This window comes from Mesoplodon bidens, assembly GCF_964165515.1.
Source record: "Mesoplodon bidens genome assembly, chromosome: 3".
Classification (NCBI taxonomy): Eukaryota; Metazoa; Chordata; class Mammalia; order Artiodactyla; family Ziphiidae; genus Mesoplodon; species Mesoplodon bidens.
This window is the reverse complement of record NC_138178.1, coordinates 166,230,900-166,252,476: the sequence shown is the minus strand read 5'-3', so window position 1 is coordinate 166,252,476 and position 21,577 is coordinate 166,230,900. Positions and strand designations below refer to the sequence as shown.

The 21,577-nt window shown below is 38.3% G+C and overlaps 1 protein-coding gene across 1 annotated transcript in view; it reads left to right on the top strand.

The window, feature by feature from the left end:
* Positions 1 to 21,577, top strand: part of CATSPERB (cation channel sperm associated auxiliary subunit beta) — a 130,467-nt gene that overhangs the window by 42,240 nt on the left and 66,650 nt on the right. Inside the window, exons 8-14 of the mRNA XM_081230317.1 lie at positions 5,192 to 5,287; positions 5,427 to 5,545; positions 6,859 to 6,891; positions 11,829 to 11,895; positions 12,193 to 12,239; positions 12,647 to 12,799; positions 14,166 to 14,318. Coding sequence (XP_081086443.1) covers positions 5,192 to 5,287; positions 5,427 to 5,545; positions 6,859 to 6,891; positions 11,829 to 11,895; positions 12,193 to 12,239; positions 12,647 to 12,799; positions 14,166 to 14,318 — 668 coding nt within the window. The remainder of the gene's footprint in view (positions 1 to 5,191; positions 5,288 to 5,426; positions 5,546 to 6,858; positions 6,892 to 11,828; positions 11,896 to 12,192; positions 12,240 to 12,646; positions 12,800 to 14,165; positions 14,319 to 21,577) is intronic.

Below are 21,577 nucleotides of genomic sequence, written 5' to 3'. Positions count from 1 at the left end.
CTAGAAATAAACAAAAAACGACTTGCAAGGCCTGTTGTATAGAAATTATAAAACTTTAATGAAGGCTATAAAAAAAGACTAAAAAAGATATTTTATGTTCATGAACAGGAACTTCTGGTATAGTAAATATGTTAATTCTCTCCAAGTTTATCAATCAGTTTGATGCAAGTCCAAGAAAAATTGCAGCAGTATTTTGTGTGTGTGGAAATTGATAAGCCAATCCCAAAATTAAGGTGGGAGAATAAAGCAACATGAATAACAAACATAATTTTAAAGAAGAATAAAAAGCACAATAGGTTACCTACCATGACTTATTATAAAGTAATAGATTCAAGCAGTATGCACTGGTATAGGAATAGACAGATAGCCTTGCCCCAGATTTCTTTGAATTCCTAATGTCTTGCAGTCTTTTAGATACCTCTAGCTTGGAGTGCCTGATTGTGCTGAATTAGTTTAGAGAGCCTGTGTCTCTTTTTCCTCTCTCAACCAGATGGAACCTCCTTTTCTACCTTTGTTCCATGGATGCCAGGCTAGGGCCCCCTCCTCCTCTCTGTCCAAACCTGCCTTACTTTTGTGAGTCACAGGAAAAGAGCCAGTCTCTGCATCCTGCCACACCCCTGAGAGTCATAGGAGAGAAGGGGCAGTCTCAACTCCTTGGGGTCTCACTCACCCGATCACTTCAACGTCTCAAGAAAAGAAACAGTTTGGAAACCTGTTTTTAGATGAAACTACATTTTCCCCCAGCTGGCCCCCACTGTGCTGAAGCAGAAAATAAGTTCCCACAGTATCAAGCCTAACTAGCAGTTTCTTTGTGAGGCCCTGGTTTGTCCACCCACCGGGTTTCATCCCACATGGAGTTAATGGTGGGAACAGGTATCCAGGAGCCCCATGTGTTCCAGTTTCGACTAATTACCCACATTTCTCCTCTATGACACTCCTAATGCCATCATGCCTCTCACCCCAGTTCTATGTCACCACCAGAAGCCTAAGCCTCCAGGTCACTTATGGTTACTCTATCCCACATACTGTTCTGGACTTCCTTTAAATTCACCCAAACTTCTGTCCCTCTCCATCTACCCAAATCCATTCATTGGAATTTGTGGTCTGTCATCAGCAAATTCCCCTGTACTACTAATCTTTTCTCAGAATGGTCCCTTAACTTTCTTGCTGTAAAGAATAATCTGGCCACTCCAAGTTAACATTCTTTCCCCTGAGGCCCTCTCACATGTCACATGCCTGAGTCTCAAGGGTCATTGTCCTTGTTCCTTAAGGGCTACTTATTAATAATTACTCCTGTCTTCTCATTCAGAATGCCCAGCTCCTTTGAACTCAGACTTTACTCCCTCTAGCTCTTCTTGGTTGGCAGCCTATGATGACCTTCCCATCACTCACACTCATGGATGAGTTTAGTGTCTGGACCCCTGCCTTCCTCTCCACCTTATTTTTGTCACTATGTTTGGTGATTTCACCACCCATATGGACCCATGCTTTCAAGGCCTCCTCTCCTCCGATGATCTTTCCCCCATCTTACTTCTGTGGTCATTTTCTTGACCTTGTTGTCTGATGTTGTTACTGTCTCCAAAATCTTCACTACAACCATCTCACGCTCTGCCCACTACCTTCTATTCTTTCAGTCTACCCTAGTGCTCACACGCTGACATTTCTTTGATTTCATGGAGACTTCGGTATGTCGTTTCTACCACTTTTTTCACTCCTCAACATCCTTAACTTTTTCACCATAATTTTCATAGTCTCTCCTTATAAATACTTCTGTAACTTCTTTGCCCTTCTCTTTCTTCCTTGCCTGCACAATCCCAACTCTCCTTAAAACCACCTCTATGCCACTGGAATAGCAGAATATTACTAGAAAAAAGTTGCACACCAGTCTCACTTTAAATTTCCACGAAGTGGTCTCACTATAAATTCATGATCACAAGTCCCAAGTGGGTACTCAGCACTGCCCAGAAATCTTATCTCTCTTCCCTGGTATGTTTATTTTCCCACTCTGCAAAATGACCTTGTGACACCTCTTCCCACTCCTCAAACACTCTACTTCACCTCCTTTCCTTCTCCGGTCTCAACTGTGCCTTTAATACTTGATGTAGAAGACTAAGACTGATCGCAAGGCACTCCATCATCGCTCCTGTGCGCGTCTGCCACCCTACTTGCCTTTCTACTTGCGTGCTTTGCCTTCTTGCCTGTTGCATCATGAGAAGTGTCTCTGCTGCTACCAAAGGCCACTCCTCACCCCTCGTGTCCTGCATCCCATTCTCCCCAGTCATCTGGAGAACCTTGCTCCTGCATCTGTCCCGCAGTTCTCACCTTTCTCTCCCGTATCGTCATGCTTTCCCTCTTTACTGGATTAGAGGCATTAGCATACAAACATACCTTAAAATCCCCCATCTTAGCCAAAATCTTCATTTATCTCACTTTACCACTATCCCTCATCCCTCTGTTCTCCTTCAGACAAAGTGTATGGGCAGAATTTATTGTAGGTGGTGCTACATTTTCCACCTCCCATTTTATCTTCATTTCACTGCATATTGGATTGTTGCCATCACTGTTCTGAAACAATTCTTCCCAAGATCGCCCGTGATCTCCATGTTGCTGATTCCAACAGCCAATTCTTTATCCTCATTCTACTTTCCCTCCCAGCAGAATCTGACACAGTTAACCACTTTATTTCTCCTCAAAACACTTTATTCTCTTGGGTTCTTGACACCACCTTCAGTTACATTTATCTTACCTCATTGATCACTCCTTAGTTTTCTAAGCCTGCTCTTTTGTTGTGACCCCTAAAGTGCCGATGAAATGGGGCTTTGTCCTCGACTCTCCTTCCTTATGTAACCAGATTCTCTCTGGGAAACTTAATCCAGTCCTCTGGTAATAATGCCACCTTCAGGCTAATGATCCCTGAATTTGTATTTCTGGTGCTGACCACTTCCTTGAAACTAAATTCCTATATTCAGTTGTCTGTTTTACAATTCCTCTTGATGCATCTCAGCTATAATAAGTCTAAGCCAGAGCTCTTGATTCATCTCCCTCTAAAATCTGTTCTCCTCCAGTATTCTTCATCCCAATTCATATCCAATTACTCAAAAATAAAATCTAGCATACACTCTTGACTGTTCTTACTCTGATGGCATTCCAGGACGATGCCACATCCAGTGTCTATCCTCAGTGTGACCACTTCTCTCCTCTGCTAAAATCTTTGTCAAGTCAGCACTGGTTTTCCACGAGACTAATTCACAGCCTCTTAAGTGGTCTCCCTGTTTCTAAACCCGGTACAACTTACCCTCCGTACAGCCACCACAGTGATCTCAAGTGTAAAACAAATCACATCATTTTCCTGCTTCAGACATTCCAGTGGCTTCCCTTTGCCCATTAGAATAAAATCCAAAATCTTTGCAAAATCTACATCAGCTTCTGTAACCCTGGGATGCAATTGTGGCCAGTGTGTCATAGAGAGTGGCCTATAACTTAATTTCAGGCTAAAATATCAACCAGAATAAAGCATTTATTTTACTGCTTACTTCTCCATTAAATATTTCTAGACTTTGCAGGAATCCAGTCATGTGATATGCTGGATACCTGTAATCATCCCCACTTAGAATATAGTGTAGTGTTATCTGCAGAACTAGATTTCATGCTTAGAAAGGCACAAGCTTGTCTTTAGCTTCCCTCTTTCTGGAAAAAGTGGATGATGATAACATTTCCTTCTACATCTTTCCCTACACAGAAAAGAGCTGGGAGTTAAAACACACACTTCACAATACGAGTGATCCTACATTCATCTTTTGGAAACGAAGCATGTGCATTGGATTATCAACTCTCTTCAGGCTCCCTCTACCCTCCACCGCCCCCATAGTTATGCCTGTTGACTAGACTTCAGATTAATGTTCTGCATTTAAAACACAAAAGACTCGGGACTTCCCTGGCAGTCCTGTGGTTAAGACTCCACGCTTCTACTGTAGGGAACGTGGGTTCGATCCCTGGTGGGGGAACTAAGATCCCACGTGCTGTGTGGGCGGCAGAGCCAAATAAATAAATAAATAAAACCAAAGAACAAATATTAAAAAAAAAACAACTAGATAAGAATTTAAAAAATAAATAAAACACAAAAGACTCTAAGCATTCCTAGCTATGGCCAAGGAAAGGTGAGATCAAGGAGCAAAGAGCTTTCAGTATTTCCAACATACTCAGTCTCCTTTTAATAAGTTCTCATAGGTTTTAATAGGTTTAATATTCTCATATTAACAGTTTTTTTTCTATTTTTAAAATCACAAATATTAAAGTAAATCACTTTATAAGTAAATCAAACATAGTTTCTTCCCTCTTGGGGTTCACATTTTAATTCTCTTCTTTGGAGTTTTTGTACTGTTGACTATAATTATATTCTTGAAATAGGAACATATTTTTGCTTAGAAGGATATTGTCAGGGAGGAAAAGCTCTTCCTGTACCCTCTTAGGTTATGATTGGGGGCCTACAAATTAACCAAGACATTAGCAGGAGAAAAGACATGCAATTTTTATTAATATTTATATTCACAAGAGTTCACAGAAAAGAAATCCAAAGAAGTGGTTAAACTTGGGGACTTATGTACCATCTTAACAAAGGAAAGGGGTCTAGGCCTCAAGGGACAAGAAACTGTGGAGAAGTGACAAGGAAATATGTGGGTGGACTAATGGGAGTTACCAGTTATTTTAGTAAAGTCTGTTTATGCAAACTCATCATGGTGTCAACTCCCTGTCTCTGGTGATAAGATTGCTCTCTCTTCTCTTCCTGATACAGAGTGAGGTGGTTAGAAAATGCCCTGCTTTAGGCAGGCAAGGGGAAGCACAGAACTCTTCCTGCATCAGTTGATTCTCAGTTGCCTCCAGCTCAAAATAATCTTTATGCCAAAGTGCCATATTCTGGGGGTGGCATATTCTGATCCCCTTCAATACAAAACAAAATCCTTAATAATTAGATGGTTGGTTAAACTCATGTGGTGTAACCCAAGTTACTTTATCTTCCAGTGCTGGGGGGAGTGAGATTCAAACTGAGGGAGGGGAGTTGAGGCAGGGGTGGAGAGTGGGCTGGAAGGTGGGGCAGATGCAGGCTCTGCCCACTAAAGACCTAGCACCTTAGGAGTTGGTTACTCACTTTACAAAGTTGTGTTGCCTTAATTTCCCTTTTCTCTCATGGTAGGTGTTTACATAGGCCTCAGCTTTTCTGGATTTTGGAATTATGATGATACCACGTGGTATAACCTGACAGACATGGTCTATTCCCAAGTTGGAGAAGGTAATTCCTCTAACAGTGCCTGCATCCTCAGCATTTCCTTTACATCAACACTTGATGGATATTTATGAAATGTCTTTGCTTTGCTGAGGACGTCACGTTTTCCTTACTTTTTAACCCATGGTATGATTTCTTCCTTTAGAACACACAGAGCTTTCCATGGTGGATATGGTTTTAACAAATCATTTTTTAGTTATCCTCACCTCTTTGGGTCTTTTTATAAGTGGAGATCTTCGGTATCCATCCTCCTCTGTCTTAATGGTAGGTGAATTGCTCTGTAACTAATAACCTTAAATATCTTCTGTGACATAAAGTAGAAATAGTGGATACTTGAGTTATGTGTGGTGTATCTTAGAACTAAAATGCTTCTTCCTTTTAAAAAACGTAAAAGTGTAATATAGTGACTTTTTCCTTTGCCTTATAGTGTTGAATACATCATCTGGAAATGGTGCTAGCTTTATTGCTATACAAATTTATGAGACGTTTCAAATAATTCATATAGAAAATACCCTATATACTTATAAATAGTCATGTATGTTCCCAAAATTCTTTAAGGTACATAAAGCCAGATATAGTATTACAAAATAACATAAAATTATGTCCTTCTGATGAGTTTTTTCTTTTTATTCTTAAATGGCTATATCAAAGCTTCGACACCATGTTTTTTGTTTTAAAGTGCTTCCTCAGCTTCTGCTTTGTCACTTCCATCTGCTCCAAAATAAAACATTGAAAAGAGACATTAATAAATAAATAAATAAAGTAATTAAAAGTAAGTTTTGGGATTGAGAGAAGGGAAATCAGTTCTTAAATATGTTAATAAATAGCTCTCAAAATTACCTCAACAGAAATAAGAACAGTAATAAAGACTTAGGAACAGTAGGAGAAAAGATTGGGGAAGTGTAGAAGGTATGATTGTATTGGTTAAGAAGTAGTTATTTCTTATACATGGTAATTATTACCTTTTTTCAGGTATACGAATATTCACAACCTTCCTTCTTCCTCATTATCTCTAAGAAAGTATCATTTGTTGCTCAGACAACTAATAGACCTGGCCTTTTATGTGCTTATCATGTGGTTGCTAAAGAAGAGAGTTGAAACAGCCAGGAGCAGTGACCTGAGGTCAAAGCACAGAGAGTTAGGTGTGGGCTGTACATCCTGAGGGCCTGGTCTAGGAGCTGCACTGGGCTGGGCAGAAGACAGAGTGGCCATGGAGAAAATAGTGGGATAAGGATGTGCCTTCCTAAACCCCAGTCGGTGGCCGACCTAGTTTCTTCCTATACACTTCTTAACTCCTCCATTTAAATCATTAAAAGTTGGGGTTTTGATCTCAAATCCTTTCTGGAATTAAGTTAAAGTATAAATAAATTAATCAAATGGTGGAACAAGGCAAAGACTGAGGGGGAAATCTCCAAGATACCCTGCAAACTACTTAAGAAGCTGGTTTTAGTGTTTGATACTCCTAACTGCTGGGATGTAAAAAACATCATCTCCTTTAGTATAATTTAAATTGCTGTTTTGTTATGCCTTCTGATTTACAAGCAAAGATTAAAATTCCTTTTTTTTCTTTCTTCTAGTTTTCAAGGGCAGACTTTTGTGGTTTCGAAAGGGTAAGAAGCTTTCAATTTCCAAGGGTTGGTTAAAAGATATGTGTTTCTTTGGTGACCTAAGAGATGAGGTGCAAGACAGGAATTCATAATATAGATTATTATTGCTGATACTATAATATTATTTACAGTTTGAACTAAAAACATGTATTTCCAGTAATCATTAAGCAATGATATCCCCTTCTGTTTCAAAGGAGGAAATGCCCCCTCTTTGTCTCTGAGGTGGTCCCCACCCCATCTTTATATGTTCTGTCCAGGATTGCTGTGGTTGTTCAGTGCATTCTGCACAAGGACACCCAGTTGAAAAGATAGTGAGAGCCGAAATATGGCTAACACTTGACTCCCCAACCCCCGTGTAGGTCTGTGCCTACCTTGTCTTTTTCTTTTTTATAAATTTATTTATTTTATTTATTTATCTTTGGCTGCACTGAGTCTTCGTTGCTGCGCGTGGGCTTTCTCTAGTTGCAGTGAGTGGGGGCTACTCTTTGTTGCGGTGAGCACGGGCTTCTCACGCGGTGGCTTCTCTTGTTGTGGAGCACAGGCTCTAGGCACGTGGACTTCAGTAGTTGTGGCACACGGGCTTAGTTGCTCCGCAGCCGCATGTGGGATCTTCCTGCACCAGGGCTCAGAACCCGTGTCCCCTGCCTTGGCAGGCGGTTTCTTAACCACTGCGCCACCAGGGAAGTCCCAGGACACTCTTTCTAATTTGATACAAGTACCATGTAAACTCTGATTCTACAGCTCTGATTATAGATTTTGTTCCATCAGTTATCTCCCCTCTCTGTTACGAGGTCAAGTTCTGAGATTCAACTAAGTCATTCCCATCAACATCTAAGCATGCTTTAGTTTGGAAAGCACAACAAAATGATGAGCATTTCTAGCCTTTTGCCACGTTTCCTCCCCATTCTGTCCTCATACAGGCCTGTGGGCACACACTCACCTGTGCATACACACGCACACTCACTCACACTGTCTAAAGCAAAGGGGCACTTATTTCTCAGGAAACAAAAGGAACTGACTTCTTGCTGTACTGATTGGAAGAAAAGTGAAGCTGAGAACTGGGAAGGCCAGGTAGGCAAAAGTGATTTACATCAGAAAAAGCAAGGGGGAAAACTGTCAAGAGAGAATTCCAAACCTAGCTAAACTATATCATTCAAGAATGAGGGTGAAGAAAAGAAATTGTCACGGATAAGGCATCAGGAGAGCTTACTATCCAGAGACTCCCGTGAAGGAGTGGGAGACAGACCTAGAAATGTAAGCTGTAAGTGAGACAGGAACCTTGTTTGTGCTTTTTACCAGACCTAAGCCTGCCCTTCTTTTTTTTTTATAGCTGCAAATATTCCATTGTGTGAACTTAACCAGAGTTTACTTATCCTGTCTCCTATTGATGGATACTTGGGTAGTTTTCTAATCTTTTGCTTTTGCATTACAAACAATGCTGCCATTAATAATTTGTACCAAGCAAGTTTGTACATGTCTGGGTATATCAGTACAATACATTCCTGGAACTTGGATTCACACATCAAGGAGTAAATGCTTGTGCAATATTAAAAGATAATCACAAGTTGCCCTTCATAGAGGTTTTTACCGTTTACAAGGATATTAAAATAAATCCTCCTGAGCTAAAATATTTCAGCAAAACTCAGGGGTTTCTGGTAGTGATGAGGGAGAGGGGAACTACAAGTGTCCTAAAGATAGTGAGGTCGTGGGGCAGGGGAAAGAAAGGGGGAAAGTGAACTTGTTCTTAAAAGTATAGGAATTTACCTTTGGAAAAGACGTCTTCTAAAATGATTGAAGGAAGGATAGTAAGAATGGGGTGTATGTTGCTGTCCAGCCAGGAATTTGAAGGAGTTAATACGTGGTGATTTATTCATTCACTTATTCATCTATTCAACAGATGTTTGTTGAGCCAGGCTTATTTAAACAAAGAAGATTCCATAGTGAACAAGACAGATAAAGTCCTGACTCTCCTGTAGCTTCCCATTCTCCTGAGGGAGCTAGACCATGAACAAGTACACAAATATATGCAGAATATGATTGTAGAGAGTAACAAGGGTTTATTGAAATTAAAGCAGGGAAGAACAATAGAGAGTGAAGGGAAGATAATATTGTATTTAAGCATGGTGATTATAGCAGGCCTCTCCAAGGAGGTGAAATTTAAGCAGAAACTCAAATGATCTGAAGAAATGATTTCGACAAAATATGTCCAGACAGAGGTGCAAAGGCCCTAAATTGGGAACTTGGCGTGAGGCAAAATCTGTTATACATCTGTACTCAATGTATACTGAGTGCAATATGTAGTCTCAAACCTCTCAATACCAATTGCTGTCACTTGTCACCCTATTTTATCTGTTGAGCCCTCTGACTAACCTCACCAGACTTTAGGTTTCATGTCAAGAACTATCCTATTTACTATTGTATGCTATTATTAGGCTGCCTTGTAGATAGGCTGTCTCAATAAATATTTTCAGAATCCATGAGTAAAAAAATGTAGATGGACAGGAGTCCAGTCTTGGATGAGCTTAGTAGCCATGCAGCATGGAACTTTGAGCAGTCATATACCTCTCTGGGCCTCAACTTCTTCATTTTAAAATGGGCATGACAATATCTACCTCTTAGAGATGAAGTGATTAAATAACATTACATAAGAAAAACCTCAGCCCGGTTCACGAATCAAAATAGCAACTTAAAAAAAAAAAAAAAAAAAAAGCTGGAGTTTCTCCCCAGACAGATAGTCAGAAACTTCTGAAGGCAAATGACAGAAACCAAACTAAAACTGATTTTAGCAAAGGAGAGGAAGTTGTTGGCTCATGTGAACAGGGAATTCAAGGAGTGAATTAATCCAGCTTCCAGACATGACTGGATTTAGTGCCTAACAGATGTCCGTCCAACCCTGTCTTCTCAGCATTTGAGTCTGCTTTCCTCTACATTAGCTTCATTCTCAGTGGGTTTTCTCCAGTTGTCAGTAAGAATAGCCACCAGGTTTATGTGCCATCAGTTCAGCACTCCCCACAGGAATAAAGTATCTCTTCCCCGGTGGTTCCAGCAAGCCTCAGGGCCGACTCATTAACCTGACTTGGATCGTGTGTTCATTCCTGACCCATCTTTGTGACTCTAAATCAGGCCTGGGGCATGAGCTCATCCTTGGAATGAAGTCAGCCTGATCAGATTAAATTATCCCCAAGGATATTCACTGGACTATTACGAGTTTTATTCCAGGTAGGAAAAAAAAAAAAAAAAAAAAGAAGGGATCTAAAGAGTAAAAAAGGAATCAGGGCCCGATAAAGATTCTATACTAATTGTCCAGATATAATCATAATAATTATGGCACCCTGAAAAACTGAAGATTTATATGAGAACTCAAAAGGCTCATTTGATATAAAACCGTAGGTTGAAATTCAAATAAATTATTGTCCACTCCATTTTAAAAGGCTTTTTTGTTTGTTCAGAGGTTTTATCAATATATAACTCACATAGCATAAAATTCACCCACTTAAAGTGTACAATTCAATGGCCTTTAGTATATTCACAGAGTTGTGCAAGCATCACCACAATCTATTCTAGGACATTTTAAAGGCTTTTAATGCACAGATTATGCAGATTTTATTACTGGTCTTTAAAAATGTAAGAAGGTCTTCCTTTTGTCTCAATAATATGAGAGTCAGAATCTTCCTATGTTGACTAAAAAAAAAAAATACACAGGGCTTCCCTGGTGGAGCAGTGGTTGGGAGTCCGCCTGCCGATGCAGGGGACACGGGTTCGTGCCCTGGTCCGGGAAGATCCCACATGCCGTGGAGCGGCTGGGCCCGTGAGCCACGGCCGCTGAGCCTGCGCGTCCGGAGCCTGTGCTCCGCAGCGGAAGAGGCCACAACGGTGAGAGGCCCGCGTACCGCAAAAACAAACAAACAAAAACACAACCTAGAAGTTGAGTTATGTTTTACTCAGTGGACTAAACTGAGGACATAAGCCTGGGACACAGACTCTCAGATAGCTCTGAGAGACTGCTCCTAAGAACTAAGGGAGGCGGAGGATATTTAGGAGTTTTTGCAACAAAGACCAGGTAGTCGGAACATCAAAAGATTACTGTTAATCAAAGAAAACCAGATATCTCAAGTTAAGGAATTTAGTCCTTTTTCTATGTACGGGAAGATGCAAGAGTCTGGGCTCCTTGAAATCATTCCTTTGATGTGCACCTCAGCTATCTGGGGCCAGTATCCTGTGCTTTGTCATCCTGACTCTCCTCAGGGTGCATCCGTCGGGGGTGGCTGCAGTGACTGAGAGCTTGGCAGTGGGCAGCTCGTTTGTCTCCGTCCTGAGGTTCCTCAGGGCTCACCATCCCGAGTGGCTGCAACATCCTTTGTTTACTGATATGGCAGGCAACATTTTTTCAATGACACCTATTCAATGACAACATTTTTTCAATGACACCGTCTCAAATTCTTGCATATAATTCATATCCAACATATATAATCTCACCTTCTTGGAAGCTTCTCCCGTATGACCAATTTTTCAAAACCTGTATTTTTGTGGCTTTTTTTCTTATTGCTTCTTGCTGCTGTCAGGCCTCTGGGAAGTCTCCTTAAACCTAGCTGCAGCTGAAGAGAATAAAAGATAAGCATGTGGCCCATTTTAACTGTAATGAAAGATCAACAGCTCCTGAGAGCCTTGGAAAGACAGCTCATAGATAGTAGCATCTTCCATTAACATATGCCAATCATGCGAAATTTCTTTTTATTCCTTTTTTGTGTGTTGTTCAAAAAGCATATTCTTGTTTCTTATCCTCATTGTACGAACTTTTATTTTGCTGGCACACAGTTTTTCTTTTTTTATTTGCCTCACATTCCTGAACTATTGAACTTTTAAAATTTCTTATAAGTTTTTCTATTTTTACATCTTAAGGCTACATATTGCCTAAATGACATTTTTGTTTATTTATGTAGGTTGACTACATCAAAGGAAAACTGTGGTATAATGAAAGATGTTTTGCTAACAGAGAACATTTTGAAGGTAAATTTTAGTTAAAGAACTATTAATAAGCTATTTTCAACATAGCTAGCATATATAGATTAGATAAAATGAAATAAAATAAAAATATAATTAAATATAAAGATAGGTTTGTTTTGTATAAGTTAATGGCCTAAAACTGGGGGAAAAATTAGTTTAAGTCTGACACAATAGGCATGCCCTGTTGTAAGTGCAAGAAAATTGTATTGTAAATGATACAATTAAATTGTATCATTTAATTAGTGATACGTTTAAAAATACAGATGCTACTTATAATTTCTGTACCTTTATGTTTTATAGTTGATTATGTTACTATCACCTTTGAGAGAAACAGGACCCTAAGTGAGGTATGGTATTAAATATTTTAAAAAGTAAGAAATGTTATTGTGCATGATTTCATAGGTTGTTATTAATCTAAAAAATGGCAATTCTATAGACTCAAAAGCCTAACAATCACTCTTTGCTCCCAGTGACGCCTGTACTTAGATTTAATGGTAATTACCTAATTATGTTAAATCTAGACCCTCACAGTGGTTCTAGAAAAACAATTCATGCCAGAAAGGGATGCTTTGCAGTGTTTTCTGGATTCATATCCCCCAGAAGAGAAGCACAGGCATGAAAGATATATCACTATTATTTATGGCCAGTCATGACAACACAATTAGTGTTGTTCATTAGTTTACTTGCCTGCAAGAACTAATTAGGACTTTTATAGTTCAAGAATGGCATTAACTTTTCCTTTCTCTTTTTGTAGGCAAGCTCTTGTTTTTATAGTAAAGAACCATTTCTTGAATGGTTACGTTGCTTATCCCCCATTTCAAAAGGAATGAAAACTATTCTTTCAACTGTGGTAACATTTCTTGTTGACCAAGAGCAAAGTTCTGGAGTCTACCTCTTCCATAACCAGGTAGGCCTTATAGCCCAGAGGTGATTGCTCTTGACACCACAGTAGTGAAAATTTACCTTTGCAAAACTTATTTCCAAGTTCTTTTTATCTTTGACAATAGAAGGTGATAAAATTGGCTACAGTGAAATTATTTATGGCTAACAATATAGTTTGATACTTTATAGATGTCTTGTCTCTTATTTGTCATTCAGTTTGATGAAAATGGAAAATACAGAGCCTTTTGTGTAGTAATGCTTCTTTGCTTATTCTTCAGGAGAATGTAAGCTGAGTTTGGTCTATATAAATTTAAGTGTCTGTAAAATGATTAGTTTAAATGAACAAAAAGTGGAACTAGCCCTACCTACACTCATGATTTTAGGGGAGAAAAAAGATAATTTTCCTCTACCCTCTTATGTTCAGTTTTTGGGGCCCTGCAAATTAAACTGACAAAAGACAGATTAACAGGAGAAAAGAAAACAATTTATTTATGCATGCAGTGTACCTACATGCGAGTGAAAGTCAGTGATGAATAATTCAAAAGGTAGTTAAAATTTGGAGGTTATTTGCCATCTTAATAGTTTAAGGGGTTGAGTGAGAAAGGTACTTAAGGGAAAACAAATGAAAAGATATGGTTTATAGGAGAACAAACAGGAGATAAGGAAGTTTGTGATGTTTGTACAGGTATGCGTGGTCTTTCCGTCTCCTTCAGGGCCATAAAACTCCCCTGGAGAAGGGATTTGGGGTAGGTTCACATTCTGCCTTCTGGGAGTAGAGCTGCTCTGAAGAGGAATTAATGGCAGCCTTTTATCCCAGAAGTTGCTGCTTTTAGTCAGATAAGGGAAGGATTTTGTCTGCATCTCTTGAATCTCAAATATCTTCAGCTTAAAATAATCTTTATACCAAAGTGGCATGCCTTGGGGGTGCATATCCTGATCCCCTTCAAAATCATGATCTGACAGAATTGGAGTGTGGCCTAGGCATCCACACTTTTAAAAAGTAGTTTGACATTATAGTTATGAGCATGAGCCTTGGAGTCTGTTGAGTCCAGTAATGATTCTACAATAAATCCCCCCATGACATTTATTATTTAATAATAATAATTAAATTATTAATTAAATTATTATTATTAAATAATAAATGGGCAAATTATTTAATCTTCTTTACTTCATGTTCAACATCTATAAAATGGACATATATGGTGGGGGGAGGCAGAGTAAAGAGATACCAATAGTTGCTAATCCTTCCAATTCTATGCTGTGTTAATGGTTTTGTCCCTATCTTAATCCAAATCCAAGTAACAGGAAACTCTAAAAATTGTAACATAGACTAGTACTATTGGTGGGAAAAGTTCTTATGATTTGCTCCTGCTTTGTTTATCTATTTCTAGAAAAATACCACTGTCTCTGTGAGGATCCTAAAAAACAACAAACCAAGATTAATACAAAAATTTCCACTTTTCTTATTTCCTTCATCATTCTCTTCTCCTGTTGGAATGACATTCCACCCACGAAGCCATTTTCTGTATGCTTATGGTAATCAGGTGTGTATGAAACTTCACACTCTAGTATAGATGTAAATCATTCACTTGCTCTATGTTGAGTGGTTATACATCAAGTAAAGAACAGAGTTGCTCTGATGGTCAGGGAGGTGGAAAGCCTGATGAAGGGAGAATGAGAGGAGAGGAATTAGTGACAGTGAATACAAACAAATCTTTTGCAAAGTTTTGCTGAAAAGTGGAGCAGGGAATTGTGGCAGTGTTTGAAGAAAGAAAGGTCAAAAGAAGAGTTTTTTGTTTTTTGTTTTTTTTTTAATGTTGAGCCTTCTTTTAATTTATTTATTTTTTTTATTTTTGGCTGTGTTGGGTCTTTGTTTCCGTGCAAGGGCTTTCTCTAGTTGTGGCAAGCGGGGGCCACTCTTCATCATGGTGTGTGGGCCTCTCACTGTCGCGGCCTCTCTTGTTGCGGAGCACAGGCTCCAGACACGCAGGCTCAGCGGCCATGGCTCATGGGCCCAGCCGCTCCACGGCATGTGGGATCTTCCCAGACCAGGGCTCGAACCCGTGTCCCCTGCATTAGCAGGCAGATTCTCAACCACTGCACCACCAGGGAAGCCCAAAAGAAGAGTTTTTTTAAAGATAGGAGGAATTACGTTGTGTGCTTATGGGACTTATTTGGTAGAGAGGAAAAGCTGACGATGCAGGAAAGAGAGAAAAGAAATTGCTGGAGTGACATTTCTAAAGAGGTGAGAGGAGATGAGGTCTATGAACTAGTGGAGAGACTGGCCTTAGGAGTACAGACAGTTGTTCTATAGTAACAGGAGGAAGGAAGGGTTTTCGGGTTCAGAAGTTGGTAGGTAGGTCGGTAGCTATGGTAATGGAAGGTATGGGAACTTATCTTCTATTTTCTCAACAAAAATCAAAGTTATTGTTTACTAGTGAGGATGGAGGAGGAATGTTGAAGGGTTGAGGAAAGAGAGAACAGAGTGAAATAGCTGCCTAGGAAGATGGGAGAATGAATTGACTAAGGTAATCCAGTATGACTGCTTGAGCTTTGTGCTCATGAATTCAATATGTGACCAGTTCAGCATTATCAAATGTTCTTTTCCACATTCAACTGTGGAAAAGGCAGGGGGTTGTATTAGCCACAATACAACAGTTTCTTGGAGTTCTACCAAGAAACTATTAAGAAGTGAAAAAGTATACAGAGGGGAATGCAATAAGACAAACAAAAAAAATTAAGAAATCAAAGGCATGAATTTTAAAAAGTAGCAAACAAAATCTATTTACTTGCAGAAGATCTGATTGTCTATATAGAAAATCTAAAAGATACATACAAATTACTAAAACAAGATGGGAGTTAAAGTTAAACTAGGCAGGAGGTAAAGTCAATTTCATTTCTGCACACGATCAACAATAAATTTGAAAACACAATTTTTAAGACACTATTTACAATAGCAGAAACAAAGCAAAACAAAACAGAAATCCACAAACAAAAACTATAAAGTACCTAAGAACAAATCTAAGGAAAGATTTCTAAGACCTATATGTAGAAAATTATAAACTTCACTGAAGGACATTTAAAACTTTATAAAGAAATGAACATAAACATGCTTGTGGACAAGAAAACTTGACTTATAATACCAATTCTTCCTTAAATTAATCTGTAGATCTAATACAACTCTAATCAAAACCCCAAGATGTGTTGTGGAGTTTAAGTTGACTCTAAAATATATATGGTATATGTCAATTATACCTCAATTAAAAATTTTTTAAGTAAAGCAAAAAGAAAAAAAATAATTGTACATGGAAAAACAAAAGACCAAGGGTAACCAAGACACTTCTGAAGAAGAATAAGAAGGAAGGACTTGTATTACCAGATATTAACACTATTTTAAAAGTTGTAATAATTTTGGTAATGCAGTTTGGGGCCAGGAATAGACAAATTGACCAATGGGATAAAATAGCCCACAAGTAGACCCATGCAAATCTGGAATATTGATAGATGCCAAAGTGACATCACAGGGGGAAATAAGAGACTGCTCAAAATGGGATGGGAAGTTTGGTTATACATATGGAAACTGTTGAAATATATCCCCACATTGCAACATACATCAAGCTCAAGTCCTGACAGATTACTAATTTAAATATCAAAACTTTTAGAGGGAAAAAAATGAATATCTTTCTGAACTCAGTGTGGGAAAACACTTTAAAACAAGACTTAAAAAAACAATAACCATAAAAGAAAAAGAGAACTTCACCTTCATTAAAAAGAAGAACTCTGGATCAGCAAGATGGCAGACTAAGAAGCTTCAGGCCATTGCTCTTCCACAGAGACACTGAGTTAGCAACAATATACAGATCAGAGTACCTTTACAAGAACTTTAGAGACCAGTTGAGAAGCTACAGAACCCAGACCAACATAAAACCAAAAAAGGATTCTAACAAAAGGGTGGGAAAATTTGCAGTGTTTGCCCATCTGTCGTACCCCCATTCAATCTAGCATGGCACAACCAGGAAGAAACCTCCCACACCAGGGGTCCTCCCTTGGAATAGAGACAGAAGAGTGGGCCTTGTGTCCAACATTCTGGCTTGTCTGGGGGCTGCTCAAGGGACTGGTTTCTGTCTTGCCTAACTCAGAACACTGATACAACATGCAGCATTGTTTGGGAACTGCTGAAAAGGGGGAGTAATATTGACAAGATGGCAGGCTAGGAAGTTTCAGACCCTCACTTTCCCCCAGAACCACAAAGATAGCAATATACAAACCAGCATACCTTTGCAAGAACTCTACAGGCCTGTTGAGAAGCTACAGCACCGAAACCAAGCTAAAACCAAGAAGGGATTCCAGCAAAAGGGATAGAAAAACTTGCAACATTTTGCACATACATCCATGCCTCTCCTCCTATTTGACTTAGGGCAGCACAACTTGAAGGAAACTTCCCACACCAAGGATCCTCCCTCAGGACAGAAACAAAAGAGCTAACAGTGCCTCCAATGTTCTGGCCAGACCAGGGGCTGCCTGACAGACTGGAATCTGTCTCACTTGACTCAAAGCACTGATGGAACTGGCAGCCTTGTTTGGAAACTGCTGAAAACAGATATGATCACTACAGCACATTAAAATTGCAGTTCTGCAGGCAGATGCCGCCAGCGGCAGCAAGAGCTTATGGGCTTCTGAGAAGAAGCAGGGATAAGCAGTTTAGGGAATTTGAGACAGCTAAAAGCACAGAACAAGCCAGAGAAGACACATCCTCAGAAAGGATTTCAGAGGTCCTAGAATCTCTAACTGGGTAGATTGGTAAAGGTCTGCATAAAACCAGTCCATAAAAACTGGAAATGTGGTTGCTTTATCTGGTGCCCAAGTCTCAAAACAACAACAGCAACATCAGAAGGCATACAAAGAAACAGGCATACATGATCCAATCAAAGGAACAAAATAAAACTCCAGAAAATGACCGTAAAGAAATGCAGATCTATGAGATGCCTGACAAAGAATTGAAAACTACTGTCATAAAGGTGCTCAATGAGTCACACAAGAACACAGATAACTAAGAGAAATCAGGAAAATAATGCATGGACAAAATGAGAATATCAAAAAGAGATAGAAATCATTTTAAAAGGTCAAACAGAAATTCCGGAACTGAAAAATACAATAACTGAACTGAAAAACTCACTAGACAAGTTTAACAGCAGACTAGATCAAGCAGAAGAAAGAATCAGCAAATTGAAGAGAGATTATTTGAAATCATCAAGTCAGAGGAGCAAAAAGAAAAAAGAATGAAGAAAAGTGAAGAGAACCTCAGGAATTTACAGATACTCTCAAATGGGCCTACATATGCAATTATGGGAGTCCCAGAAGGTGAAGAGAGAGAGAGAAAGGGACACAGAGCTTATTTAAAGAAATAATGGTCAAACACTTCTCAAATTTGAGGGGGAAAATGGACATACACATTAAAGAAATTCCAATCAGAATAAGTCCAAAGAGACCAACACTGAGACACATTATAATCAAACTGTCAGAAGTCAAAGACAGAATCTTGTAAGCAGCAAGAGAAAAGTGACTTTGTCACATACAAGGGAACTTTCATAAAATTATCAGTGGATTTCTCAGCAGAAGCAGTGCAAGCCAGAAGGGAGTGGGATGATATATTCAAAGTGCTGAAAGGGAAAAAAAAAAAACTGTCAATGAAGAATACTGTAGGGCTTCCCTGGTGGTGCAGTGGTTGAGAGTCCGCCTGCCGATGCAGGGGACACGGGTTCATGCCCCAGTCCGGGAGGATCCCACATGCCATGGAGCAGCTGGTCCCATGAGCCATGGCCACTGAGCCTGTGCGTCCGGAGTCTGTGCTCCGCAACGGGAGAGGCCACAACAGTGAGAGGCCCGCGTACTGAAGGAGTTCATTACAACTATATTTGCTCTGCCAAAAAAATGCTGAAAAGAGTCCTGCAAGACAAAACTAAAGGATGCTAGATAGCAACATGAAGTCACATGAAAATAAAAAGTTTTGCAATAATATAAAAACATGGACAAATACAGTAACTTGTATTAATGTTATTTTGGTGCGTAAGTTCACTTTTAATTCTTGTATAGGATTTACATGAGAAAAATATTTTTAAAACTATAAATATGTTAACAAGTATATAATATAAAAGCATGTAATTTATGACATCAATAACGTAAAGTGTGGGGGTGGAGCTGTATAGGAGGTGATTTTGTATGCAGTTGAAGTTAAGTTGTTATCAGATTAAAAATAGAATGTAATACTTTATGTAATTGCAGTGGTAACTACAAAGAAAAATGTATATGTGGAATATATACACAAGAACACAAGAAGGAAATCAAAGCATGTCACTACAAAAAAAAAAACACACAAAGGAAGACAGTAAGAGAGGAAAGGAGGGACAAAAAGCTACAAGACATACGAAACAATAAACAAAATGGTAATAGTAAATCCTTCCCTGTCAGTAATTATTTACATTTAAATACACTAAGTACCCCAATCAAAAGACATAAATTAGCTGAATGGATTAAAAAAAAAACAAACAGGATGCAATTATATTCTGTCTACAAGAGACTCACTTTAGATCTGAGGACGTAGGCTGAAAACAAAAAGATTGAAAAAATATTTCATGCAAATGGCATCCAAAAGATGGCTATACTATTTTATAAGCATACAAAATAGACTTCAAGTCAGAAATCATTGCAAGAGACAAAGACATTATATAAGAATAAAAGGTCAATTCACCAAGAAGATATAACCATTATAAATATTTATGCATGAAACATCAGAGCAAACTTTGAAATATAAATATGAAGCAAACTTTGAAAGAATGAAGGGAGAAATAGATAGCAACATAATCATAAGAGACTTCATACTCCACTTTCAATAATGGATAAAACAACCAAACAGAAGATAAATAAGGAAACAGAAGACATGAACAACACTGTAGACCAATTGCACCTAACCGATGTAATCAGAATACTGCACCCAGCAACTGCAGAATAACTTCTTCTCAAATACACACAGAACGTTCTCTAGGATAGATCATATGTGAGGCCACAAAACAAGTCTCAACACACTTAAAAAGATTGAAATTATACAAAGTATATTTTCCAATCACAGTGGAATGAAACTAGAAGTCAATAGAAGGAAAACTGGAAAATCCACAAGTATGTGGAAATTAACACATTCTTAAACAACCAGTGAGTCAAAGAGGTAGTCATAAGGGAAATCAGAAAATACCTTGAGAAAGTTAAAATGAAAACAAGACATATTGCAGCACTATTTACAATAGCTAAGATGTGGAAGCAACCTAAATTTCCATCAACAGATAAATGAGTGAATAAAGGAGATGTGGTGTATATATACACAATAGAATACTACTCAGCCATAAAAAATAATGAAATAATGCCATTTACAGTAACATGGATGGACCTAGAGATTATCATACTAGGTGAAGTAAGCCAGACAGAGAAAGATAAATATCATATAATATTGCTTACATGTGGAATCTGAAAAAAAAAAAAAGGATACAAGTGAACTTATTTCAAAAACAGAAAGAGACTCACAGACATAGAAAACAAACTTATGGTTACCAAAGGGGAAAAGGGGGTGGGGAGAGGGATAAATTAAGATGTTGGAATTAACACATATACACTACTATATATAAAACAGATAAACAAGGACTTACTGTCTAGCACATGGAACTATACCCAGTGTTTTGTAATAACCTATAAGGAAAGAGAATCTGAAGAATATATATATATATATATATATATATATATATATATATAACTGAATCATTGTGCTGTACACCTGAAACTAACATGATATTGTAAATCAACTATACTTCAATATAAAAATAAAAAATAATCTGTGAAAAAAAACTTATGGGATGCAGCAATAGCAGTACTAAAGGGAAGTTTATAGCTATAAACACATATTAAAAAGAAAAATCTCAAATTAACCACCTAATTTTACGACTTAAGGAACTAGAAAAAGAAGACCCACCAAACCAAAGCTAGCAGATGGAAGGAAATAATAAAGACTAGAAAAGAGATAAATGTAATCGAGAATAGAAAAACAATAGGAAAAAAAGCAATGAAATTAAGAGCTGCTTTATTGACAAGCCTTAGCTAGATTAACTAAGAAAAAGAAGACAACTAAAATTGAAAGAGGGGACATTACAATTAATGCCACAGAAATAAGGAGGATATGAGAATATTATGAACAGTTGTATGCTAACAAACTGGATAAGCTAGAAGAAATGGGTAAATTCCTAGAAACATACAACCTACTAATTCTTAAATTGTGAAGGCATAGGAAATCTGAACAGACCAATAACTAGTTAGGAGATTGAATCAGTAATCAAACCTCCCAACAAAGAAAAGCCCAAGAAGGGATGGCTTCATTGGTGAGTTGTTCCAAATATTATATTTAAAGAAGAATTAACACTAATCCTCCTCAAACTCATACCAAAAAAAAATGAAGAGGAAGGAACACTTGCAAGGTCATTCTATGATGCCACCATTATCCTGATACCAAAGCCAGACAAGGATACTACAAGAAAGGAAAACTAGAGACCAAATCCCTAGAAAACACTGATGCAAAAATTCTCAACAAAATACTAGGAAACTGAATTCAACAGCACATTAAAAGGATTATACATACCATGACCATTGTGATTTGTTCCTAGAACACAGACATGGTTCAACATATGAAACTGATCAATGTAATACACCACATTAACAGAATGAAAGAAAAAAAATCACAGCATCATCTCAATTGATACAAAAGAAC